At 51.7% G+C, this 27,655-nt stretch overlaps 1 protein-coding gene across 1 annotated transcript; it reads right to left on the reverse strand.

Moving 5' to 3' along the window:
• Nucleotides 1-272: 272 nt before the first annotated feature.
• LOC128066520 (uncharacterized) lies at nucleotides 273-27,134 on the reverse strand. Its single transcript, XM_052659554.1, is given in 11 exon segments — nucleotides 273-629; nucleotides 670-2,374; nucleotides 2,376-2,730; nucleotides 2,733-3,386; nucleotides 3,389-3,813; nucleotides 8,882-9,188; nucleotides 9,307-9,463; nucleotides 9,496-9,595; nucleotides 23,334-24,191; nucleotides 24,518-24,656; nucleotides 26,933-27,134. Coding segments are annotated over 11 exon segments (5,259 nt in total).
• Between the last annotated feature and the right edge of the window lie 521 nt (nucleotides 27,135-27,655).

Below are 27,655 nucleotides of genomic sequence, written 5' to 3' on the forward strand. Positions count from 1 at the left end.
GTCCCGCAAAGCTGCCCTTTGGCAGGGATTGCTACACCCAGGGTTATTAGGTGATCTTACATCATCTTCTTCTCCGTCTTCATACCAAGATCCCTTGGCTAGAAGACAGAGGCCCAATTCCAAGTCCGGCCACCAGGTGTTTTTGGGATGGATGGCTAAGGAGTTAATTACCTCTCCTGTAGCACCACTTACAAGCACCCAAGTCAGGTTCATGGGTTGATGAGGGTTAGAGGCAGCACCAGGCCACAGGGACAACAGCATAAGCAGTATTTTTATTGCCTTCGTAGCTTGAACTTGAGGGGATTTGTCTTGTCCAGCTTGGCCTTCCATTGGGGAAGGAACTCTTCTCTCAAGGCAAACAGGCCTGCAGGCCATACGTGGGTGTAGTGAACCCAAGTGGATATGCCGTCAACCTTGAGTGTGGTGGGTGTCGTCAAGACAACTAGGAAGGGTCCTTTCCATCTGGGCTCTAGGGTCTCTTGGCGATGGCAGCGCACGAACGCCCCGTCTCCTGGCCGGCAGCGGTGGGGTTCGGGTGGCGGGCCTGACTCACGCAGAGCCTTGAGTCTCCTCCACGTGTCCCTGCGGGAGAACTGCAAGGACCGGAGACAAGAGTAGCTTTTGATCATCTACCTCTTTCAGCACCTCTGTTTTCAGGTTAGGAATTACTGGGGGAGCTATTCCATACGTAATCTCGAAGGGGGTAAGTCCCAGTTGGTAGGGGGAGTGCCGCACCCGGTAGAGGGCAAAGGGGAGGAGAGCCACCCCGTCCCCGCCAGTCTCAGCAACTAGTTTTGTTAATGTTTCTTTGAGTGTCCTATTCATCCTTTCTACCTGTCCTGAGCTCCGGGGCCTGTAAGCGCAATGCAACTTCCATCTAGCCCCCAAAGCCTTAGCTACTCCCTGGCTTACCTGAGATACAAAGGCTGGCCCACTGTCCGACCCCACCTGTGCAGGAAACCCAAACCGCGGCAAGATGTCTTCGATCAACTTTTTGGCCACCACCTGTGCTGTTTCTCTTTTGGTGGGGAAAGCTTCTACCCACCGTGAGAAGGTGTCTATGAATACCAGTAGATATTTGTATCCGTATCTACCCAGTTTCACCTCCGTGAAGTCCACCTCCCAGTCGGCTCCAGGTCGACTTCCGCGCTCTGTAGATCCGGGGTTGGCTGGGTGGCGGGTAGCGTGGGTGAGCTGGCAGGCCTTGCATGCTGACACGATGTTTTCTATTGTGGTTCTGACGTCTCTCATGGTAAGTCTGGCATGTCTAATCAAGTTCTGCATCTTGCAGGTCCCCAGGTGAGTGGCGCGGTGCATCTTCAATATTACTTGTTTTCCCAGCTCTTCCGGGAGGATCAGGGAGCTATCCGCTGCCCGCCACCACCCGGTCAGTTGTTGGGTCACGGGCAAACTTTTTATCCAATCTGAGTCTCTGGGTGAGCAGTCGGGCAGAGCTGGCAACACAGGGCTTCCAGGGTCGGGCAGCTGTAGGGTGGCTTTGATTACTGTGCCCTGGGCAACATCTCGGGCTGCCTTATCTGCCAAGTTGTTTCCCTTTGAGGTCAGAGTGTCCGACCTCTGGTGTCCCAGGCAACGTATTATGGCTAGTTTTTTAGGAAGCCATAATGCTGAGAGGAGGGCCTTTATTTCTTCATTTTTGATCGTCTTACCCTCAGCCGTGAGGAGGCCCCTCTCTCTGTAAATGGCTCCGTGCATATGGGCGGTAGCAAAGGCATATTGGCTACCAGTGACGATGTTAAGTTTCTTGTTCTCTCCCAACTGGAGAGCTTTGGTTAGGGCGATTAGTTCAGCCTTTTGAGCCGAGGTGCCCGGGGGTAATGCTTCTGCCCATATGATTTGGGTCTCAGCGGTTACGGTGGCCCCTGCATACCTGAGTCCATCTCGGACAAAACTGTTCCCATCCCTTTACCAGGTAACTTCAGCATCCGCTAGAGGGCGATCTTGCAAGGCCTCTCGCGTTCCATGTACCTGGGCTAGTGTGTCGCTGCAGTCGTGGACTGGGGCTTCTAAATTCGGGTTAGGAAGCAGTGTAGCCGGATTGAGAGCAGTAGGCTGCAGAAAGATGACTCTGGAGGGGTTTAGCAGCAGTCCCTGGTAGTGGGTCAGCCGAGCGTTGCTGATCCACCTATCTGGGGGTTGTTTCAGGACGCCCTCAATGGCGTGGGGGGCAGTGATCTGCAATTCTTGCCCCAGGGTCAGTTTATCTGCATCCCTGACCGTTAGGGCCCCTGCTGCAATCATGCGGAGGCATGGGGGCCAGCCTGACGCCGCGGGGTCTAGGCGTTTAGACAAGCCAGCCACCGGCCGCGTCCAAGGTCCCAGATGCTGCATCAGCATCCCTTTTGCCACTCCGTTTTTCATCTACGTACAGGAGAAAGGGTTTTGTAACGTCAGGCAACCCTAGGGCAGGGGCTGACAGCAGGGCCGTTTCAATAGTCTTGAAAGCCGTCTCCATCTGTTCCGTCCAGCTGAAAGGGGTGGTACCCTTTGTGGCTTCATATAAAGGTTTACCCAGTTTCACATAATTAGGGATCCAAAGGCGGCAGAAGCTAGCAGACCCCAAAAATTCTCTCACCTTTCGAGGTGAATCTGGGGTAGGGGTTTTGAGTACTGTCTCCTTTCGTGCCCCCAACAGCCACCTCTGCCCCTCTTTCAGTACATAGCCCAGGTAGGTGACCTCCGGTCGGCGTATCTGAGCCTCTTTGGCTAGGCTCGGTGTCCTAATTCTCCACGGGTCTGCAGCAGTTCTTGGGCGCCCGTGAGGCAGGTCTGTTGATCCTTGGCTGCAATCAAGAGGTCATCTACATATTGTAACAAGGTTAGCTGGGAGTGTTGTTGTCTGAACTCACCCAGGTCCTCATGAAGGGCCTCGTCCAAGATGGTGGGGGAATTCTTGAATCCCTGTGGCAGCCGGGTCCAGGTCAGCTGTCCGTTAATTCCCTCTTCTGGGTCGGACCATTCAAAGACAAAAAGATCCTGGCTTCTGGGTGCCAGGGGAAGGCTGAAGAAAGCGTCTTTTAAATCTAGGACCGTATACCAGTGTTGGCCTGGTGGGAGTGAGCTCAGGAGGCTGTATGGGTTCGGCACAGTGCGGTGAATATCTAAAACTCTGCGGTTCACTTCTCGTAGGTCCTGTTCCGGCCAAAAGTCATGAGAATTGGGTTTTTTGACGGGGAGGAGGGGGGTATTCCAGGCCAACTGGCAGGGTCTCAAGATCTTCTGGGCCAGGAGTCTGTGGATATGGGGGGGGTGATCCCGTCGGGCCTCCAGGGTCATGGGGTATTGTTGGACCCGGACAGGGTCGGCCCCTGGCTTGAGATCTATATATATAGGAGGGCGGTGCCCGGCAAAGCCGGTTCCCCCGTCTCGGCCCAAGCATCAGGGAATTTATCTAACCATTTCTGAATGTCCACCGGGGGCAGTGTAGGTTTCTGGTGTAACCGATATTCATCTTCTAATTGGATGGTCAGTACTTGGATCAGGTTGCCCGTCTGGTCGAGTATTTTAGTTTCTCCCGGGAGGAAATGAATCTGGGCCCCCATTTTGGCTAACAGGTCTCGTCCTAACAGCGGGGAGGGGCATTCCGGAATGACCGTGAAAGAGTGGGATACCCGGCCCGCACCCAAGTCCACTGATCTTCGGGGAGTCCATTGGTATTGTTTCATTCCGGTAGGCCCCTGCACCCAAGAGGTCTTTCCGGCCAGTTTTCCCTGGGGCTCTAGCAAAACCGAATATTGAGCCCCCGTGTCGACAAGGAAGTCAGTTGGGGTCCCCTCCACTTTTAGGGTCACCCTGGGTTCGGGGAGGGGCGCTGAGCCCCGTCCTCCCTAGTCGCTCAGTTCTTCAGTGGCCAGGATGGGGGCCTTTCGTGGCCCCTTATTTTTCTTGGGACATTCTTTGGCCCAATGTCCCTCTTCTTTACAATAGGCACATTGGTTTTTTCCCAATGCTGGTCGCGTACGGGGACGATTCTTACCTTCAGTAGCTAGGCGGCGCAATTGGCGCTCCCTTTCTCCTGAGTCAGGAACTGCAGCGGCCAGCAGGATGCGTGCCGTGTTACGGGCCTGGCGGTCTGCTGCTTTGGCTTGTTTTCCCTCAGGGGTCTCTCGGGTGTTATAGACTCTCTGCTACTGTTATTAAATCTTGGATACTCTTTTCACCCAGGCGGTCTAACTTTTGTAGCTTTTTTTCTAATATTGGGGGCTGCCTGATTGACAAAGTGCATTATCAAGGCGGCCTGGGTGCCTTCTGCTTCCAGATCCAAAGGGGTGTATTGTCTAAAAGCTTCCATCAGCCTTTCCAGGTAGGCTGCGGGGCTCTCGGTGGGGCCCTGTTGAACATCTACTCTAGCTAGGTTAGTGGGTTTCCGTGCAGCTGCCTTAAGTGCCCCCAAGAGAGTCTGGTGGTAGACCCAGAGCCTCTCTTTACCTTGTGCCATATTGTAATCCCAGTCAGGTTGTGATAAAGGAAAAGAGGTGTTAATTTCATCTATATTAGTGGTGGGTTCTCCATTTGCCCCTGGGACCCTTTATCGGGCCTCATTTTGAATTCTTTCTCTCTTCTGTGGTAAAGAGACTCTGGAGCAGCTGTTGGCAGTCGTCCCAGGTGGGCTGGTGGGTAAAGAGCACAGTCTCTAGAAGATTGGTTAAATCTCTAGGGTTATCTGAGAACTTGGCATTCTGGGATCTCCAGTTATATAGGTCACTAGTAGAGAAGGGCCAATATTGATGAGGTTGGTTTCCTTCCTCATCAGGGGGGCTGGCCACTCGTAAGGGGAGGGCAATGGTTGAGTCTGCTGGCCCCTCCCGGGACATGGCTCGACTATGGCGAGTATTTCGTGTGGGCCCCCTTCCTGTGTTTCGGCCCTGGGTGGAGGGATGGCGGGGGCCCTCGGTGGTTCGGGGGGTTTGTAAGGGGGGGGGAAGAGGAGTTCTTCTTCTGTTCCCCCCTGCAGAATAGGGTAGAGTGGCACCGTCGGTTCAGGCTCCTTGGGGTTATTCAGGCTCTTTCCCATTCGGGTCACTAACACCTGATTGATGGAAAACCCCTGTTGAGGCAAGAAAGGTTTTACCCAAGGGGTGGGGCACAACACAACATTTTCCCATACAATGATATAGGGAACTTGGTCAGGGGGTCTGATCCGCGGTCGGAAGATGATATCTCAGACTCGGTGTACAGTTTCCAAATCAAAGGTGCCTTCTGAGGGCCATCCTACATTGAAGGTCGGCCATTCTGCACTGCAAAAAGTGATTATTCTTTTTGATTTCCACACTGAGGTCATGAGCGCGCATTTTGACCTTCTTGAAATGATCAGTAATCAGGGATAGAGGCGTGGGGCTAGAATGGCGTTGTCCCATCATCCCTGGATCAGCCAAATGTTGGTAAATTAACACAGCCAAAACAGACAGCCACACAGACAAAGAAATATACCTCCAGGAGTTCAGAGGCAAAACTGAAAATAAGACGACGGCCTCCAGCCATTCAGTGGTAGCGACCCGCTATCGTCTACAGAGAACAGGGGCACTCCGTCCCCTCCGAGGGGGTCGGGAACGTCTCCCAACAACCCACACCGGCGACCCGTTGGCACGTCCGCCTGAGTCATATACTGGTTCCAGAAAACAGACTTCACCAGAAACTAGAAAGAAAGAAAAAAGCTTACCGGCTGCAGATGACTCTCCGGATCGGTCTTCCCGTGGAGCCGGTGGGAGATCCCGGACGAGCCCCCAAATGTTATACTCAAGTCACGAAATCTCCCAATGACCACCAGGGAGCCGATGTCCGATGCAAAAGCAAGAGAGTCTTTCTTACCAAGCTCGAGCTGGGGCTCCCACTGTTACTGACACAGCGGCTATGGGAAGGAGCCCCGAGTTTCGGGTTACATTGCTTATATAGGGTATATTCGTGTAAAAGGGGATTTCCAGGCTGGAGGACGTCTGATTGGTCACCCTCTTTCAAAGGCTTGTGTGTTGATTTCTGATTGGTTCTTATTACCTGGGCAAACCACAAATTCCTGAACGTAAGGAATTCACTGAGCTGCACAGCCAACATCTGTTTGACTGACTGCCCTAAATTATACCTTCATGAGAAACAAAAGTGCGTCAGTAAACAAGGCGATGGGGCGGCTACCAGGATAAACCTGGAGCACTAGCTACTGCCTCCGGGCACCACAGTGGGCGTGCCAGGACAGAGCTGGCCTAAATGACTCCTTTCAAACACTCCAAAACCTAAGCGACTGTTAATTTGTGTTACACTCAACACAAGACGATGTCGGCGGACTCACAACCATGGAAGGGAGCAGCCCTTGGGCAGTGCCCCACCTCCCAGAGGCTGTCAGAGGGCAGGGCTAGGGTGACCCCAGAAGGTGGCCTGCGAGGGTCCCCTCCTCAGACATCTGTGTTTGGGGCCAAATCTGAACAGAGGGTGGTTCTGAGGGACCCTGAGAGATGCCCAGGGCAGAGGAGGGGATGCAAACCCCCGGCCAGCCTAGCGGAGCCTCTTCTCAGCCCAGACTGCGGTCGGAGGGCACTGAGCCCCTAACACAGGGGACACAAGGCCGCAGCCTCCCAGGCCGTCCTCACTGCAGAGCCTGACTCGCCAGTGAGTGCTGAGCAAAAAATGTGGGCCATTACCCACCTCTGCAATCGACAGGAAGGTCTCGCCACGAAGCTGGCTAAACCCCGAGGCCCCAGTCTTCATGTGGCACCTGAGACCCCCCAGCCTCCCCAGGCAGCCACCTACCAGAGTCGCCCCCATCCCCAGCCTACAACATGGCCCTCAGGCCTCCTCCGGACCAGCGCTCCGCCAGAGGGAAACAAGAGGGACGGACAGGCCGTGAGCCTCAGGTGGCGGTGGGGCCAGGGGGTGCTGCGCCCGCCCACTGGGTCACCCTGGCAGGCACAGCCAGGTCCCTGTGCCCGAGCAGCTCACACTGTGGCCCCCACCGAGGAGTGGTGGGAGATGCAGATCCCTGACTCAGAGGCGGAGGGCCAGGAACAGACGGTCACCTCGGCCCTCAGCCCCAGGCAAGCACGCGCCCCTGTGACATGGCCCTCAGCCCCGGGCAAGCACGCGCCCCTGTGAGTTTCGGTATTTATGGCAAATCAGCACCAGCAGTCTCAGTGCTGTCTCACTATCAGACTGGCTCTGAAATACTCACCAATGACGCAGCTTGTGTGGTGGGGTCACCCCTCACTACTGCCTGCCTGGAGTTTTCATAAGCTAGCACTAAAAAGTCGATTGCAAGTATCTTTTTTGGGGGGGGTGGGGGGGGGGGGCGGGCAGCATCAGGCGACCTGTGGGATCTTAGTTCCCCACCAGGGCTTGAACCCGGGCCTCTGGCAGTAAAAGCACAGAGTCTTAGCCACCTGATTGCCAGGGAACTCCCTCAAGTAACTTTTGTTACTTGGAAAAAAATACACAAGCTTTCTCTGCCTCGGATTATGTTCTCACAGCAAGCTTGAGGGAAAGTTCCAGCCTCTTCCCAAGATAAAAGCTGCCATCTTCTCTCTCTCTCTTTCAAAAGAAAGTCATAACTGTTTTTTTCATTCTGAATTTCAATTTTAATTCTAAAACGTGGTGAAACTTGAAAATAAAGAGCAACTGTATGTAAGAAGTTCATACAATATTTAACTTTGTAAGAGGACAGTATCTTTCCTGGCTCATTTCAACAGAACGGTTAATTCCATGAGGTTGTCCTGTGCAAGCCACATAGGGGCCCCTAAGAGGAAACGGGAGTCTCCAGCAGAGGGAAACCGCTATTTGGACCACAGCCTCTCCCAGCAGTTACCTGGCAGATGCTCTTCCTGGTCATCCTGCTCTGGGGACAATCAGCTTTTGAAAACGTAGAGCGGTGCACTTGCCTCTGGAAGTGAGTCTGGTACTTTTCCTAGCCCGGCGACCGAGGCAGGATGGGGCAGTTCAGGCAGCCCAGTGGACACAAGGTCTGGGAGCCCTCCCCACACCATCCCGTGCCCTGCTCCCCTCCCTGACATCAGTGTCCGCTGGAAGAGGCAGCTAAGGCCAGGATGCGGGGAGGCAGACGAGTGTGGCTTCAGGCCACCCAAGGCTGGCATCACTCCCCTGACCAGCTTATAGAGAAGCTGGGTCTCCTGCTGTACAGGGGAGAGAAACCATTGCAAAACATCCTCAGTGTTCCTTTTCAAAACAATTAAAGCTGAGACACAAAGGAAAGGAACTCAAACTGAACACTCAAGAGGCATGCAGCCCGCTGCAGGGAGGCAGCCCTAACTTCAGGGGTTCCAGAGAAAGGAGCCTCGGCCTGGGCCATTTCTGGAAGGCAGGACAGTATTGCAAACCCCTAGTTCCGCTAAAAAGATGTGTGATGAAATTCAAGCGTTCCACTGCAAAGACCTGGAGGGTCATCGTGGGAGCTGGGGGGAGGAGGGCCTGCACTGATCTCTTCCAAGGCCAAGGCAAGAAGCGTGGGGGATTCCCCGCGGAGAGCCCGACAGACCCACCTTAGGGGTTTCTCCTCCTTAAAAGACTCCCCAGTTAAGTTAAAGCTAAGGGGATGGTCCTGTGGACTGCAATGGAGCGGGACAGCCCAAGTTCAGGGTGCGGCAGCAGCAAGGGAGCCCCAGGCGGCCGGTCACTCGGCGGGAGAACGGGCGGGGGACGTCGGTCTCCACGGCCGCGCCCCTCCTCCGACGCGCCCCCGGGCCCCAGGTTCTCCCCGAGCCCGACGCCTCGGGCGCCCCCCGGGTCCGCCTCAGCCTCCCAGGTCTCCAGTCCGGGGCAGCCCCCCAAGGACCCCTCCAGGAGTCTAGCGTTCCCGCCTACGACCGACCCCTCCCGAGGCCCAGCAGCCGCACAAAGACCCAGGAAACGCCGGCACGCTTACCTGGCCGCCAGCTTCCGCGCCGCCCGCGCCGCCGCCCGCCGCCGAGGGAGGGGCGGCCGGAGGGGCGGGGCCGGAGGGCGGGGCCGCGCCGCGCCCGCAAAGAGTCGCCGTGAGGCCTGCCGCCCCGCCTGCTGATTGGCCGGGCGCGGGGGCGGGGCCTCAGGTTCAAACCGCGGGCGGGGCCTGGCGCGCGAGTTCCCGCGCGGCCGCGTTGGCCGTTGGGCCCGGGCCTCCGGCCGCCGCGCTCCGGGCGGCTCCCAGGTCTCCGCGCGCGGCCCCAGTGCGCCTGCGCCGGCTTCCCGCGGGGCTGGGCGTGAGAAGGTGGGGTGAGGCTATTTCTTTTAAAGGCTAACTTTTTAGTGGAAAGGCCCTGAACAGGATACAAAAGCCTCAGTCCACTCAGTCAAGGAGCGTTTCTCGAGTGCAAGCCGGGGGCTCGGTGGTGACGCAGTGAGAGGCCTGCATCCTCCCGTGTCCCGTGACGGGTGCCCAGCGGTAGACGCTGGGAGGCTGCCTCGCGGGCAGCGCAAGCCCACGTTGGATGGGGGCTTTGCCCACACAGGCCTCGAGGGCAGTGGTCGCCTGAGGAGGAAGGAAGGGAATAGAGAGGAGACCGTCCGGGGCGTGAGCGGATCTGGGTCCAGGTGGGCCGGGTGCGGAGACTGGGGCTTCCCTCCGAGCGAGGCGGGAGACTGGGCCTCAGGAGACTCGCAGCTGGGGATAGGTTGGGGGAATGAAAAGTCCAATTAGGTCACTGCAGTGACTCCAAAGGTCATGCGTGTGTTCGTCAAACAAGGAAGAAGACTAGGGGAAAGTTTGCTGCTGGCTATATGCAGCACCGAAGATTAAATTCCTTAATATGCAGATTACCCTACTGCGGGAACAGAGATGAACAAACCGACAGAAGGTGGGTTGAGGGCAAAGGAAATAAGATTCTCTTAACCAGAGGTTGAGAAAGGGGATCACCAGCTCAATGGACATGAGTTTGAGCAAACGCCGGGAGATACTGAAGGACAGGGCAGCCTGGCGTGCTGCAGTCCATGCAGTGGAAAAGAGTCGGAAAATACTGAGCGACTGAACCACAGCCTGATGGAAAACGCTCAGCCTGGGAGGGAAAGCAATGCAAATTCAATCTACACTCACTTGATGCCAATTTACACTCTCAGATTGACAAAAGATCCAGAATGCTGTAAAGGAAGGTGATACCTTCCAGAGACTTCAGTCTTACCCAAAATGTCCAGCTTACAATAAAAAATTAACAGGCGTAACAGGACACAAGACCAAAAATGGCAAAAAGCAAAACAACCGATGATAGAAATAGACTTGTGGGTGAACCCAGGTATTGGTGCTAGCGAGCTATTTAAAAACAGCAATTGTTGTATTCCAGAAAATTAAGGAGAGCTGGGATCTATGAAAAACACTCAAATGGGAGAAATAATACCAATCTTACACAAGATAATGAGGAAGGAACTCTTTCCAACGTTATGGGGTCTTCCCTAATGGTCCAATGGTTAAGACACCTGGCTTCCACAGTGGGGGGTGACGGTTCAGACCCTAGTGGGAAAACTAAGATCCCATCCTCACTCTGACATGCATTGCAAGCTTATGAGTCACCAAGAATATGGGAATACCCCTGTAAGTTGATTATTCAAGAAAGCAGGTTTACTTAACCACAAAACCAAGAAGACTTGTTTAACAAAGATGAGATGGGAATCCAAGTTCTTGTTCACAGAGCCAAAGAATGGAATCCATGAACACTAAAACATTCACTGTAGCAAGAGAATAGGGTTTATTAAAGAGGAGGAAGGTACAAAGCTCTCAGCATAGACACTGAGAAGTCTATAGGCAGGTCAAAAACCAATGGTTAGAACCAGATATGGAACAACGGACTGGTTCCAAATTGGCAAAGGAGTATGTCAAGGCTGTATATTGTCACCCTGCTTATTTAACTTGTATGCAGAGTACATCATGAGAAACGCTGGGCTGAATGAAGCAAAAGCTGGAAACAAGATTGCCAGGAGAAATATCAATAACCTCAGATATGCAGATGACACCACCCTTATGGCAGAAAATGAAGAAGAACTAAAGAGCCTCTTAGTGAAAGAGCAGAGTGAAAAAGTTGGCTTAAAGCTCAACATACAGAAAACGAAGATCATGGCATCTGGTCCCATCACTTCATGGCAAATAGATGGGGAAACAGTGGAAACAGTGAGAGACTTTATTTTCTTGGGCGCCAAAATCACTGCAGATGGTGACTGCAGCCATGAAATTAAAAGATGCTTGCTCCTTGGAAGAAAAGTTATGAACAACCTAGACAGCATATCCATGGACAGAGACATTACTTTGCCAACAAAGGTCAGTCTAGTCAAAGCTATGGTTTTTCCAGTAGTCACGTATGGATGTGAGTTGGGCTATAGAAAAGGCTGAGTGCTGAAGAATTGATGCTTTTGAAATGTAGTTTTGGAGAAGACTCTTGAGAGTTCCTTGGATTGCAAGGAGATCTAACCAGTCCATCCTAAAGGAAATCAGTCCTGAATATTCATTGAAGAATGGATGGTAAAGCTGAAACTCCAATCCTTTGGCCATCTGATGTGAAGAACTGACTCATTTGAAAAGACCCTGATGCTGGGAGATTGAAGGCAGGAGGAAAAGGGGATGACAGAGTGTGAGATGGCTGGATGGCATCACCGATTTGATGGACATGAGTTTGAGCAAGCTCCTGGAGTTGGTGATGGACAGGGAGGCCTGGCGTGCTGCAGTCCATGGAGTTGCCAAGAGTCAGACATGACAGCGACTGAACTGAAACTGAACTGAGGTACCGAACAACAAAAGCCTGATTAGTTTAATATTTTACAAGGTGACAGACAAATCCTTTGAGCTTTTCAAAGACCTCCTGGAAGAGCCTAGAGTTAGTTCAAGGTGAGAAAGCCTTCATTTAGAACCCAACTTTTGGAAAGTTTGTCAAAAATATCAAAAGGCTTTGGACATTTGCTTAAACTGGACCACGGCCTACTAAGAAATGATTATTAATTATCTATTTGACCAAAGTAATGATAAATGATTTCAAAGCCAAATACAAAATGTTAGGGCTTCCCTGATGGCTGAGATGGTAAAGAATGTGCCTGTAATGCAGGAGACCTGGGTTTGATCTCTGGGTCAGGAAGATCCAATGGAGAAGGGAATGGCTACCCACTCTAGTATTCTTACCTGGAGAATTCCATGGATAGAGGAGCCTGGCAAGCTACAGTCCACGGAGTTGAAAATAGTTGGACATGGCTGAGCAACTAACACACACGCACACACACACACACACACACACACACACACACAGGGCTTCCCGTGTGGCTCAGTAGTACAGAGTCAGCCTGTCCATGCAGACGATGCAGGAGGCCTGGTCTGATCTCCGGGTCAGGAAGGCCCTGTGGAACAGGAAACGCCACCCAACCTAGTGTCTTACCTGGAAAATCCCATGGACAGAGGAGCCTGGTGGCTACACTCCGTGGGGTCACACAGACTCAGACACACGAAGTGAGTGAGTGACATAAGAAAAATGTATCACTTTTAATACCGAGAAGATTTCATTTTCTTTCAATAACCTCAGATATGCAGATGACACCACCCTTATGGCAGAAAGTGAAGAGGAACTAAAAAGCCTCCTGATGAAAGTAAAAGAGGAAAGTGAAAAAGTTGGCTTAAAGCTCAACATTCAGAAAATGAAGATCATGGCATCTGGTCCCATCACTCCATGGGAAATAGATGGAGAAACAGTGGAAACAGTGTCAGACTTTATTTTTTGGGGCTCCAAAATCACTGCAGATGGTGATTTCAGCCATGAAATTAAAAGACGCTTACTCCTTGGAAGAAAAGTTATGAACAACCTAGATAGCATATTCAAAAGCAGAGACATTACTTTCCCTACAAAGGTCCGTCTAGTCAAGGCTATGGTTTTTCCAGTGGTCATGTATGGATGTGAAAGTTGGACTGTGAAGAAGGCTGAGTGCCAAAGAATTGATGCTTTTGAACTGTAGTGTTGGAGAAGACTCTTGAGAGTCCCTTGGACTGCAAGGAGATCCAACCAGTCCATTCTGAAGATCAACCCTGGGATTTCTTTGGAAGGAATGATGCTAGAGCTGAAACTCCAGTACTTTGGCCACCTCATGTGAAGAGTTGACTCATTGGAAAAGACTTTGATGCTGGGAGGGATTGGGGACAGGAGAAGAAGGGGACGACAGAGGATGAGATGGCTGGATGGCATCACTGACTCAATGGATGTGAGTCTGAGTGAACTCTGGGAGTTGGTGATGGACAGGGAGGCCTGGCGTGCTGCAGTTCATGGGGTCGCAAAGAGTCGGACACGACTGAGCGACTGAACTGAACTGAACTGAACTAAGTAATCAAAGATCTGATTAAGACAGCCTGAAGCACAGGAAATAATTTGGGTAAAGCACAATTTTGGTTTTCTAAGCAGATGACTAAAAGGTAAGGAAAAACCTTTCACACTTTCTTATGAGAAGCAGACAACAATTCAAGAAAACCTAGCCCTTTTAGCATATGAAACTTGTTTTAGTTTTACATAAGTTTTACTAATCTGAAAGCTTATTTTAAAAACCCTTGTCATAGCAATTCAATTTTACACACCTTGACCACATATAAAGTTACTTTTTTCAAATATTTCTTTCCTACAAACCTGGAGGAGCAGCTGTGTGGTGCTGGAGCAACTTTGAGGAGATATCCCATGTCCAATGTCAAAGGAGAAGCCCCAGCAAGATGGTTCAGTTCAGTTCAGTTCAGTCGCTCAGTCGTGTCCGACTCTTTGCGACCCCATGAACTGCAGCACGCCAGGCCTCCCTGTCCATCACCATCTCCCAGAGTTCACTCAGACTCACGTCCATCAAGTCAGTGATGCCATCCAGCCATCTCATCCTCTGTCGTCCCCTTCTTCTCCTGTCCCCAATCCCTCCCAGCATCAGAGTCTTTTCCAATGAGTCAACTCTTCACATGAGGTGGCCAAAGTACTGGAGTTTCAGCTCTAGCATCATTCCTTCCAAAGAAATCCCAGGGTTGATCTTCAGAATGGACTGGTTGGATCTCCTTGCAGTCCAAGGGACTCTCAAGAGTCTTCTCCAACACTACAGTTCAAAAGCATCAATTCTTTGGCACTCAGCCTTCTTCACAGTCCAGCTCTCACATCCATACATGACCACTGGAAAAACCATAGCCTTGACTAGACGGACCTTTGTAGGGAAAGTAATGTCTCTGCTTTTGAATATGCTATCTAGGTTGTTCATAACTTTTCTTCCAAGGAGTAAGCGTCTTTTAATTTCATGGCTGCAGTCACCATCTGCAGTGATTTTGGAGCCCCCCAAAATAAAGTCTGACACTGTTTCCACTGTTTCCCCATCTATTTCACATGAAATGGGCAAATTCATGTTTAGAATCAAACCCCATTCCCACCAGAGATGCTCAGAGAGCTCAAACAAACATTGTGTGCACCAGGACCCAGAGACCTCACAGAGACTGAGACAGAACTGTGTCTGCCGGGTCAGCAGTGGGCTGCCGCGGGGCGGGGGGGGGGGGCGGGGGGGGGGGCTCTGGGTGCAGCAGACCTGGGTGTGGCATGAGCCCTCTTGGAGGAGGTCGCCATTAACCCCGCCACAGAGCTGCCGGAACTTACACAGGACTGGGAAACAGACTCGTGGAGGGCACAAACAGAACCTGTGTGAACCAGGACCCAGGGGAAAGGAGCAGTAACACCTCAAGAGACTGACCCAGACTTGCCTGGGAGTGTCCGGCAGTCTCCAGTGGAGGCGTGGGTCGGCAGTGGCCTGCTGCAGGGTGGGGGGCACTGAGTATCGCAGCGCATGCACAGGACCTGTTGAAAGAGGTCACCATTATCTTTGAGGTTCCCTGGTGACTCAGACAGTAAAGCCTCTGCCTACAATGCAGCAGACATGGGTTCAATCCCTGGGTCAGGAAGATCTCCTGGAGAAGGAAATGGCAACCCACTCCAGTGTTCTTGCCTAGAAAATCCCATGGACGGAGGAGCCTGGTAGGCTTACAGTCCATGGGGTCGCCAAGAGTTGGATTGACTGAGCGAGTTCACTTTCACTTTCACCATTATCTTCATCACCTCCACCATAGTTTGGCCCCAGGTAAATAACAGGGAGGGAAGACAGCTCCACCCATCAACAGAAAATTGGATTAAAGATTTACTGAGCATGGCCCTGCACATCAGAACAAGACTCAGTTTCCCCCTCAGTCAGTCTCTCCCATCAGGAAGCTCCCATAAGCCTCTTATCCTTCTCCATCAGAGGGTGGACAGAATGAAAACCACAATCACAGAAAACTAACCAATCTGATCACATGGGCCACAGCGTTGTCTAACTCAATGAAACTATGAGCCATGCCCTGTAGGGCCACCCAAGACAGATGGGTCATGGTGGAGAGGTCTGACAGAATGTGGTCCACTGGAAAACAGAATGGCAAACCACTTCTGTATTCCTGCCTTGAGAACCCCATGAACAGTACGAAAAGGCAAAAAGATAGGACACTGCAAGATGAACTCCCCAGGTCAGCAGGTGCCCAAAATGCTACTGGTGATCAGTGGAGAAATAGCTCCAGAGAGAATCAAGAGACAGAGCCAAAGCGAAAACAATGCCCAGCTGTGGATGTGACTGGTAATGGAAGCAAGGTCTGATGCTGTAAACAGCAATACTGCATAGGAACCTGGAATGTCAGGTCCATGAATCAAGGCAAATTGGAAGTGCTCAAACAGGAGATGGCAAGAGTGAATACAGACATTTTAGGAATCAAAGAACTAAAATGGGTGAATTTAACTCAGATGACCATTATATCTACTACTGTGGGCAAGAATTCCTTAGAAGGAGTAGCCATCATAGTCAACAAGAGTCCGAAATGCAGTACTTGGACACAATCTCAAAAAAGACAGAATGATCTCTGTCTGTTTCCAAGGCAAACCATTCACTACCACAGTAATCGAAGTCTATGCTCCAACCAGTAATGTTGAAAAAGCAAAAGTTGAACGGTTCTATGAAGACCTACAAGACCTTCTAGAAGTAACACCTAAAATAGCTGTTGTTTTCATTATAGGGGACTGGAATGCAAAAGTAGGACATCAAGAAACACCTGGAGTAACAGGCAAATTCAGCCTTGGAGTACAGAATGAAGCAGGGCAAAGGCTAATAGAGTTTTGCCAAGACAACGCACTGGTCAGAACAAACACTCTCTTCCAACAACACAAGAGAATACTCTATACATGGACATCACCAGCTGGTCAATACCAAAATCAGATTGATTATATTCTTTGCAGCCAAAGATGGAGAAGCTCTATACAGTTAGCAAAACCAAGACTGGGAGCTGACTGTGGTTCAGATCATGAGCTCCTTATTGCCAAATTCAGACTCAAATTGAAGAAAGTGGGGAAAATCACTAGACCATTCAGAAACAACCCAAATAAAATCCCTTATGATTATACATTGGAAGTGACAAATAGATTCAAGGGATTATATCTGATAGATAGAGTGCCTGAAGAACTATGGATGGAGGTTCATGACATTGTACAAGAGACAGGGATGGAGACCATCCCCAAGAAAAAGAAATGCAAAAAGGCAAAATGGCTACCTGAGAAAGCCTTACAAATAGTTGTGAAAAGAGAAGTGAAAAGCAAAGGAGAAAAGGAAAGATATATCCATTTGAATGCAGAGTTCCAAAGAATAGCAAGGAGAGATAAGAAAGCCTTCCCCAGTGGCCAGTGCAAAGAAATAGAGGAAAACAATAGAATGGGAAAGACTAGAGATCTCTTCAAGAAAATAAGAGATACCAAGGGAACATTTCATGCAAAGATGGGTACAAAAAGGACAGAAATGGTATGGACCTAACAGAACAAGAAGATATTAAGAAGAGGTGGCAAGAATACACAGAAGCACTATATAAAAAAGATCTTCACAACCCAGATAATCACAATGGTGTGATCACTCACCTAGAGCCAGACATCCTGGAATGTGAAGTCAAGTGGGCCTTAGGAAGCTTCACTACAAACAAAGCTAGTGGAGGTGATGGAATTCCAATTGAGCTATTTCAAATATAAAAGATGATGCTGTGAAAGTGCTGTGCTCAAAATGCCAGAAAATTTGGAAAACTCAGCAGTGGCCACAGAAATGGAAAAGATCAATTTTCATTCCAATTCCAAATGCAATGCCAAAGAATGCTTAAGCTACTGAACAACTGCACTCATCTCACACGCTAGCAAAGTAATGCTCAAAATTCTCCAAGCCAGGCTTTAACAGTACATGAACCATGAACTTCCAGATGTTCAAGTTGGATTTAGAAAAGGCAGAGGAACCAGAGATCAAATTGCCAAAATCCGTTGGATCATTGAAAAAGCAAGAGAGCTCCAGAAAAACATCTATTTCTATTCTATTGACTATGCCAAGGCCTTTTACTGTGTGGATCACAACAAACTATGGAAAATTCTTAAAGAGATGGGAATATCACCTGACCTGCCTCTTGAGAAATCTGTATGCAGGTCAGGAAGCAACAGTTAGAACTGGACATGGAACAACAGACTTGTTCCAAATCAGGAAAGGAGTACGTTAAGGCTGTATATTGTCACCCTGGTTATTTAACTTATATGCAGAGTACATCATGAGAAATGCTAGGCTGGATGAAGCACAAGCTGGAGTCAAGATTGCTGGGAGAAATATCAATAGCCTCAGACATGCAGATGACACTACCCTTACGGCAGAAAGCGAAGAAGAACTAAAGAGCCTCTTGATGAAAGTGAAAGAGGACAGTGAAAAAGTTGGCTTAAAGCTCAACATACAGAAAACTAAGATCATGGCATCTGCTCCCATCACTTCATGGCAAATAGATGGTGAAACAATGTAAACAGTGAGAGACTTTATTTTTTTGGCTTCAAAATCACTGCAGATGGTGACTGCAGCCATGAAATTAAAAAAAGCTTGTTCCTTGGAAGAAAAGCTATGACCAGCTTAGCTGCTGCTGCTGCTAAGTCGCTTCAGTCGTGTCCGACTCTGTGCAACCCCATAGACGGCAGCCCACCAGGCTCCCGCATCCCTGGGATTCTCCAGGCAAGAACACTGGAGTGGGTTGCCATTTACTTCTCCAATGCATGAAAGTGAAAAATGAAAGTGAAGTCGCTCAGTCGTGTCCGACTCAGCGACCCCGTGTACTGCAGCCTACCCGGCTCCTCCGTCCATGGGATTTTCCAGGTAAGAGTACTGGAGTGGGTTGCCATTGCCTTCTCCAACAGGGACCTTACAGTCCTGAATATTCATTGAAAGGATGGATGCTGAAGCTGAAACTCCAATCATTTGGCCACCTGATATGAAAAACTGACTCATTTGAAAAGACCCTGATGCTGGGAAAGACTGAGGCTGGAAGAAAAGGGGACGACAGAGTATGAGATGGTTGGACAGCATAACCGATTTGATGGACATGAGTTTGAGCAAGCTCCTGGAGTTGGTGATGGATAGGGAAGCCTGCCATGCTGCAGTCCATGGAGTTGCCAAGAGGTCAGACACGACTGAGCAACTGAACTGAACTGAACTACTTCCCTGGGGGCTCAGATGGTACAGATACAGAATCCGCCTGCAATGCCCGACAGCCGGGTTTGATACCTGGGTGGGGAAGATCCCCTGGAGAAGGAAACGGTAGCCCACTCCAGTATTCTTGCCTGGAAAATCCCATGGACAGAGAGCCTAGCCGGTTACAGCTCATGGGGTGGGCACAGAGTCCGATGCAACTGAGTAACTAACAGTTAATTAGTTTAGTGGATGAGAGAGCTCCCCCTACAGGCTAGTCCCGCCTCCTACTTTAGTCTCTTTAATTCCACAGTACTAAGTTTGCCACTTTTCTGTAAATTGGAAATTCTTTCAAAACATAAAGCTGGATAAAAGTATATACACAAAATAATTCTATATGATTTCCATGGGTACCTATGCTGCTGCTGCTAAGTCGCTTCAGTCGTGTCCGACTCTGTGCCACCCCATAGACGGCAGCCCACCAGGCTCCCCTGTCCCTGAGATTCTCCAGGCAAGAATACTGGAATAGGTTGCCATTTCCTTCTCTAATGCATGAAAGTGAAAAGTGAAAGTGAACTCGCTTAGTTGTGTCTGACTCGTAGCGACTCCATGGACTGCAGCCCACCAGGCTCCTCCGTCCATGGGACTCTCCAGGCAAGAGTACTGGAGTGGGGTGCCATATATAAGCAGGTAAATGTTTAGGAAAAGCGCAACTTCTTTAAGTACACATGGATGTAATAATAAACGAGATGGCATCTCCAACTCAATGGATATAAGTTTGAGCAAGCTCCAGGAGTTGGTGATGGACAGGGAAGCCTGTCCATGCAAAGAGTCGGACACGACTGAGCAACTGAACTGAACTGAATAATAAAGGAAAGAAAGCGATGTCCTTATGACACTGAAGAGACACAGCAGGGGTTGCAGTGTGAGAGAGCTGAAGGAAGTGAAAGGGGTTGATCAGGGTGTGTGGCCAGCACACCTTCTGATGTGGAGCAGACCCCGGGCACAAGAGCTGTGGTGCACTGGAGGCAAATGCCACTAGCCCTTAAAAGGTCAAAGACTGGGATGGGCAGGTCCAGGCCCAGAGGCCTTCCCCTGTGTGTGGGCTTCCTGCTCAGATGGCTTTGCCCAGAGAGACTCAGACTGGCTGCGGTAGCTCCAGGTCTTGCATTCAGTTTCACAGGAGGTCTTTCCTCCAGGAGGCAAACTGAGGTCCTGGCCCACCTCTCACTGGCCAGAATTGAATACATGCCATTCCAGTGGTGTTTGGCTCAGGGCAGAGGTGCTCAAGGTGTGGGCCTGTACCCCCAGCAGCAGTATCTCCTGGGAAGTCATTATGAATAAAAATTCGCTGACTCAGAAATTCTGGGGCTGGGCCCTGTCTGGCTGTGTTTCACCAGGCCCACCAGGGGATTCTGGTGCAGGCTGAAACTTGAGAATCAATCAGAGACCAGCTCAGTTTAGTTCAGTCACTCAGTCATGTCACTTCAGTTGCTCTTTGCAACCCCAAGGACTGCAGTATGCCAGGCTTCCCCATCCATCACCAACTCCCGGAGCTTGCTCAAACTCACGTCCATTGAGTCAGTGAAGCCATCCAACCATCTCATCCTCTGTTGTCCCCTTCTCCTCCTGACTTTAATCTTTTGCAGCATCAGAGTCTTTTCCAAACAGTCAGTTCTTCATTTCAGGTAGTCAAAGGATTGGAGTTTCAGCTTCACCATCCGTCCTTTCAATGAATATTCAGGGTTGATTTCCTTTATGATGGACTGGTTGGGTCTCCTTGCAGTCCAAGGGACTCTCAAAAGTCTTCTCCAACACCACAGTTCAAAAGCATCAATTCTTCGGTGCTCACCTTTCTTTATAGTCCAACTCTCACATCCATACATGACTACTGGATAAACCATAGCTTTGACTAGATGGACCTTTGTTGGTAAAGTAATGTCTCTGCTTTTTAATATGCTGTCTAGGTTGTTCATAGCTTTTCTTCCAAGAAGCAAGTGTCTTTTAATTTCACGGCTGCAGTCACCATCTGCAGTGATTTTGGAGCCCCCAAAAATAACGTCTGTCATTGTTTCCTTTGTTTAACCATTTATTTGCTATGAATATTGAAACCGTATGTTATGACCTTAGTTTTCTGAATGTTGAGTTTCAAGCCAACTTTTTCACTCTCCTCTTTCACTTTCATCAAGCAATCTTGATTCCACTTTGTGCTTCATCCAGCCTGTCTGGTTCTTTTGCCTTTTCTAAATCCAGCTTGAACAACTCAAAGATTTTTCACATACTGTTGAATCCTGGCTTGGAGAATTTTGACCAATACTTTGCTAGCATGTGAAATGAGTGCAATTGTTCAGTAGTTTGAACATTCTTGGGCATTGCCTTTCTTTGGGATTGGAATAAAAGCTGACCTTTTCCAGTCCTGTGGCCACTGCTGAGTTTTCCAAATTCGCTGGCATATTGAGTGTAGCACTTTCACAGCATCATCTGTTATTATTTGAAACAAGTCAGCTGGAATTCCAGCACTTCCACTAGCTTTGTTTGTAATGATGCTTCCTAAGGCCCACTTGACTTCACATTTCAGGATGTCTGACTCTGGGTAAGTGATCACAGCATCGTGGCTATCTGTGTCATGAAGTTTTTTTATATAGTTCTTCCGTGTATTCTTGCCACCTCTTCTTAATATCTTCTGCTTCTGTTAGGTCCATACCATTTCTGTCCTCTATTGTGCCCATCTTTGCATGAAATGTTCCCTTGGTATCTCTAATTTTCTTGAAGAGATCTCTAGTCTTTCCCATTCTATTGTTTTCCTCTATTTCTTTGCACTGGCCACTGGGGAAGGCTTTCTTCTCTCTCCTTGCTATTCTCTGGAATCCTGAGTATATCTTTATACTCAGTAATCCAGCTGAGTATATCTTTCCTTTTCTCCTTTGTCTTTAGCGTCTCTTCTTTTCTCAGCTATTTGTAAGGTTTCTTCAGACAACCATTTTGCATTTTTGCATTTCTTTTTCTTGGGGATTGTCTTCATCCCTGCTTCCTGTACAATGTCATGAACCTCCGTGCATAGTTCTTCAGGTGCTCTATCAGACATAATCCCTTGAATCTATTTGTCACTTCCACTGTATAATCGTAAGGGATTTGATTTAGGTCATACCTGAATGATCTAGTGGTTTTCCCTACTTTCAATTTGAGTCTGAATTTGGCAATAAGGAGCTCATGATCTGAGCCACAGTCAGCCCCCGGTCTTGGTTTTGCTGACTGTATAGAGCTTCTCCATCTTTGGCTGCAAAGAATATAATCAATCTGATTTTGGTATTGACCAGCTGGTGATACCATTATAGAGTATTCTCTTGTGTTGTTGGAAGAGAGTGTTTGTTCTGACCAGTGCGTTGTCTTGGCAAAACTCTATTAGCCTTTGCCCTGCTTCATTCTGTACTCCCAAGGCCAAATTTGCCTGTTACTTCAGGTGTTTCTTGACTTCCTACTTTTGCATTCCAGTCTCCTATAATGAAAACGATAGCTTTTTTTCAGTGTTAGTTCTAGAAGGTCTTGTAGGGTCTTCATAGAACCATTCAACTTTTACTTTGTCAGCATTACTGGTTGGGGTATAGACTTAGATTACTGTAATACTGAATGGTTTGCCTTGGAAACAAACAGATCATTCTGTTATTTTTGAGACTGCACCCAAGTATTGCATTTCGGACTCTTTCATTGTGAGGGCTATTCCATTTCTCCTAAGGGATTCTTGCCTGCAGTCATAAATATAATGGTCATCTGAATTAAATTCACCCATTCCAGTCCATTTATTTCATTGATTTCTAAAATGTTGATGTTCACTCTTGCCATCTCCTGTTTGACCACTTCCAATTTACCTTGATTCATGGACCTAACATTCCAGGTTCCTATGCAATATTGCTCTTTACAGCATCAGACTTTACTTCTATCACCAGTCACATCCACAACTGGATGGATGCCCCCAGACAAAATAAAGTTTGTCACTGTTTCCATTTTTTCCCTATTTGCCATGGAGTGATGGGACCAGATGCCATGATCTTTGTTTTCTGAATGTTGAGTTTTAAGCTGACTTTTTCACTCTCCTTTCTCACTTTCATCAACAGGCTCTTTAGTTCCTCTTCTCTTTCTGCCATAAGGGTGGTGAAATCTGCATATCTGAGGTTATTGATATTTCTCCCAGCAATCTTGACTCCAGCTTGAACTTCACCCAGCCTGGCATTTCTCCTGGGTACTCTGCATATAATTTAAATAAGCAGGGTGACAATACACAGCATTGTGGTACTCCTTTCCCAATCTGGAACCAGTTTGTTGTTCCATATCCGGTTCTAACTGTTGCTTAACCTACATACAGATTTCTCAGGAGGCAGGTAAGGTGGTCTGCTACTCCCATCTGTTGAAGAATTTTCCAGTTTGTTGTGATCCACAAAGTCAAAGGCTCTAGCTTAGCCAATTAAGCAGATGTAGATGTTTTTCTGGAATTCCCTTGCTTTTTTCCTATGATCCGAAGGATGTTGCCAATTTGATCTCTGGTTCCTCTATCTTTTTCTAAATCTCACTTGTACATCCAGAGGCTTTAGGTTGACACACTGTCGAATCATAGGCTGAAGGATTTTAAGCATAACCTTGCTAGCATGTGAAATGAGTGCAATTGTGCCACAGTTTGAATTCTCTTTGGCATCGCCTTTCTTTGGGATTGGACTGAAAAGTCTCCTTTTCCAGTCCTGTGACCACTGCTGCGTTTTCCAAATTTGCTAGCATATTGAGGGCAGCACTTTCACAGCATTATCTAGTTCCCCTACCCAGGATCCAACCTGGGCCGCCTGCATTGGGAGCTTGGAGTCTTCGACACCGGACCAAACGACAGTGCTCTCACTTCTCACGTTGTGAGGCTCATCCCCACGGTAGCAGGTGGCAGAAGCGAGCGACAGTCGCTCTCATCATACACCACGTTTTGCTTATGGAATGATGCTGCCCCCAACATCCGTCCACACGGAAGCTCTCCGTGCTTTCGGCCAGGCCCTCGGAGGGGCACTGCGGGGTCCCGTCCAAATCCGAGGCGCCGGCAGGCCGGAGACAGGGCCTCCGCCGGCCCTGCGCCCTCCCCGCCCCCGCGGCCCGGCCCGCCGCCCCCTGCGCCTGCGGTTTCTCCGGATTCGCACGAGGCCGGGCGCCGGCCTGAGGTCCCCGCCAACCTCTGCTCGTCACCGGACACACGGCCGCTCTCGGCTTCCCGTCTTCTGAGCCCCGGCTCCGCACGCCCCGCCCGCGCAAAGGCGCGGTTTCCGGTCCTACAGCGTCTCTCGGGGCCTGCGCGGCCGGAAGGGGCCGCCGCGCCCGCAGTCGCCTCTCGGGACGTGCTGCCCCCTGGCGGCCGCGGGCCGGACGCGCGGGGCGCTCGGCCGCGCGCGCCCCCTAGGGGCCGCCGCCGGGACAGACGCGCCTCTGTGGAGGAAGGTGCTCGCAGGGCCGGGAAAGAGCCCCAGGGAGCGGGACCGACGCGCTGCGCTTTGAGCGCCCGCTCTGTGTCAGGCGCAGGTTCCGCGGCGGACACTCCCGAGGTCGACGAGCCACCCCTGCCGCGCTGCGGGCAGGTCCTGCGGCCGTTCCCAAATCCCGGGGAAGACCCTGAGGCGCGCGTGGCCGGGATGAGGCCCCGCTGAGACAGCCAGCTGCGAGCCTGCGGGCCCGCGGCCCCCGGCTGACCCTGGACGCGCCCGGCCGCCTTCCCATGGCTGCGGCTGCCCCACGAGGGGGCTGCGGAGGGTCGCAGGGGTGCAGGGGCCCTTCCTGAGCCTCTCGGCCCTGAGGCCCACCCCGCTCGTCCTGTCAGCCCTGCCTTCCCGAGGCAGGCGCCCGCACCCCCTCCCACCCCCGCCTCGATTCTTCACAGATTTCCCCCCGGGTGTCTCCCACATCAGCTCCCCACTTGGCCCCTCCACTGAGGGCTGAGCACCTGGCCTGGGACCCGGGACCCTGCTCGGGGAGCCTGCCCTCCCCAGCTGTGACGGCCCTCCACGCAGCCGCCTTCTCACCTCATGCAGCCCTGCCCCACCCCTGAAGGCACCTTTGAGACTCCTGGGTGGAGGCCCTCAGGGCAGCCCTCCTGGCAAACTCCTGGCGGCTCCTTACTGAGCCAGGGGCTTCTGTCCCCACACCCCCTGCCTCAGTGGTGAGCTGGTGGACCAGACGGTGCTGGATGGATCCTGCTCCGGAAGAAAGGGGCTGCTTACTGGTGGCCTGATGTCAGCAGGAGACGGAGGAGCAGGGGATTCCCAGCCTGGATGTGAAGATGTGGCCGTGAATTCACTGGGAAGCCCCTTTGCTGGGAGCTGGGGGTGTGCATCCAGGGTCACGTAACATGCACACACACACACACACACACACACACACACACACACACACGCACAAACCAGGCGGTGCTCTGAGCAGCCTGGTGAGAGGACGGAGGGGCGCAGGAGGGATGGAGTGGACAGGACAGGCCCACTCCTGAGGCTTGCACTCCCCCGCACTCCAGGCCGAGGGCAGGCGAAGGCCCCTCGGGCCAAGGATGGAGCCTGCTGACCCAGCAGGGCACAGGACACACCCCACCTCTGTCTGATGCCTCTGCTCCTTGGGCAGCCTGGTCACCCTGGTGCCAGCGAGGCGGGCTCTGGCTCCACAGGGAGAAAGGACGAAAGTGGTGCCCCGGTATGGGGCCACTGGGCCAGGGAGACTGTGGACCCAGGACTGCAGCACCAGGGGGTTAGATGGACTCTGGAGCCGGCACATGGCCTTGAGACAGAAGGGGCACCCCAGAGGGACACACAAGGGGGTACACAAAGCCAGAAGCAGCAGAGATTGGGGTGACCTAACCACAAGCCCAGGGACCCCTGGTGCCACCAGAGGCTGGCGGAGCAGAGAGGACCCTCTTCTGGAGGCTTCTGACACCTTGATTCCAGAGTTGGGGCCTGGGAGCTGTGAGGGGGTCAGTTCCTGTTGCTCTAACACATATCATCCCAATGTGTGGTCATCTGTTTCGGCCACCCCAGGACACCTACAGCGGGGAGTTGGAGACCCTGAGCCCCAGAGGGTCCCCCTCAGTGGGAGCTCAAGCTTTATGTCCATGGCTGAAAACTGAGGCGTAAAATGTCGACAAGTGAAAGTGTCAGTCGCTCAGTCCTGTCCAACTCTTTGTGACCCCATGGACGGTAGCCTACCAGGCTCCTCTATCCTTGGAATTTTCCAGGCAGGAACACTGGAGTGAGTTGCCATTTCCTTCTCCAGGTATCTTCCCAACCCAGGGATTGGACCCCAGGTCTCCTGTGTTGTAGGCAGATTCTTTATCATCTGAGCCGCCAGGGAAGCCCTGTGGTGAAACCCCGGGGCAAGTGACACCAAGAGGCTAGGGTGCAGACAGTCCTGGGAGGAGGGCTGCCTGGGAAGGCCTGGGATTGCAGACACCAGGAACTTTCCCCAAAACTGCCAAGGAAGTGGCATGAGGCTGCTAAGAAAAGGTATTAATGAAAACGATACACAACCGTCGTTCTCTTTTGTAAAGCAGATTTTCGCAGCGACTGGGAAGCCAGCGCACAGTCGTGGGGTGCTCTCACAGGAACCGCGTTTGTCTCGGGCGCCGCCACGCAGATGGCGACAGGCGCAGCGCAGGTGAGGGGTGAGCGGTGAGTCCGGGGGCCGCTCCTCCCCTGGGATATGGAGGCCTGGCGTGCCGCAGTCCGTGGGGTCGCAAAGAGTCACACACAACCGAGCAACTGAATTGAACTGAACCGAATCTCCCCCGGGCGGGAGCCATACAGCACGGCTGTTGCTCCCTGTTGCCATCAGTGGGGGGTGGGCTTGTTGCCCCCAGAAGGCTATGTCTCATCCTGTGCCCTGGAGTCTGCGGGCAGGACCTTGCTGGAAAATAAGCTCTGTCTAAGGGTGTAGCAATGAGCTCACCCTGGGTTATCCAGGGGAGCCCCAGGTCCAAAGAGACAGACAGACGAGAGTCAGGGGGATGGCCTGGGGTGATGTGGCCACACCCAGGAAGCCAAGGATTCGTGAGCTCCAGAGGCCAAGCATGAGGTCTGGAGCCCAGGCCCCCAGGGCACCCCCACGCCTCGATCCAGACCTCCAGCCTGAAGGCTGGGAGATCCTGCGGTGATTAGTTACAGCAGCCCCAGGAACTCCTGTGTCAGCCTCGAGGGATAGCCCTGTGAACACTCCGGACTTTTCTAGAACCCGCCTGTCACCTGGAGAGCCGGGCACGCTCCCCTCCCCCAGCCTGGCCCTCCCCCTGAGCCTGAGAAGTGAAATGACATTTCTGCACGTGAGGAAGTTGGCACTGACGTGTACTCTTGTGTTTTTATTCCCAGACGCGAAATCACATGTCTTAGGGTCTTTCACAGTAAAGCTCATCCATGACGCGGCCTTAGAGAAGCGGGAGCGGAATTTGACCCTGACACCACCTCGGAGCTGCGTGCAGTCAGCCCCCGCCGCTGACCCACTGAGGCTGGGGTCACCGGCCCTGCTACCAGCGAGGACACAGAGGCAGCGCCGTGCCTGGCCTGGCCCTCAGCGGCTCCGCCCTGACAGGGAGCCAGGAAGCCTTCGTGCTGACAACTTGCCGGGTCCTTGGAGCCCTTGGGCGTGTCCCCTGCCTGGGGTGCCCCTTGGCCCTCCCAGCCCACAGGCGTGCCTGCCATGCACACACGGGGCTTCCTCTGGAGGCCACATGAACTGCACCCCACCTTGCGGTTCCCCCCAACCCCGCGGCTCCCCTCAGGGCCACAGTGCCGAGCTGTCCCGGCCAAAGGCCTGACACCAGGGGTACAGTTTGCATGGACGACCCAGGGCAGAAGCAGAGATGCCCAGCCATGTACTCGCATCCAAGCGACGCTTGCAGAAAAGCTCAGGAAAATAAAGTCATCACGCGGAGGCTGACAGGCAGCTCCCACACATGGCCTGTGCCAGCTGCCAGAGCACCAGGCGGGCACACGGCCTGTGCCAGCTGCCCTGCTATGCGCTCACGGTGGACAGCGCCTGCCAGAGCGAGCGCTCCCACTCGCCGTGTGATTTTCCCGCGGCCAGCAGGCTCGCCCTTGCTCTGCACACGCTGCCACCTTCCCTGGGGCTTCTGCTCAGCCGGGACCCCCGGCGGCAGGGACTCCAGGGACCAGAAATCGGGGGTGAGTCATTAAGAGGGGGCTCCCCAGCCGGCACCATG

This window comes from Budorcas taxicolor, chromosome 21 (genome assembly GCF_023091745.1).
Source record: "Budorcas taxicolor isolate Tak-1 chromosome 21, Takin1.1, whole genome shotgun sequence".
NCBI lineage: Eukaryota > Metazoa > Chordata > Mammalia > Artiodactyla > Bovidae > Budorcas > Budorcas taxicolor.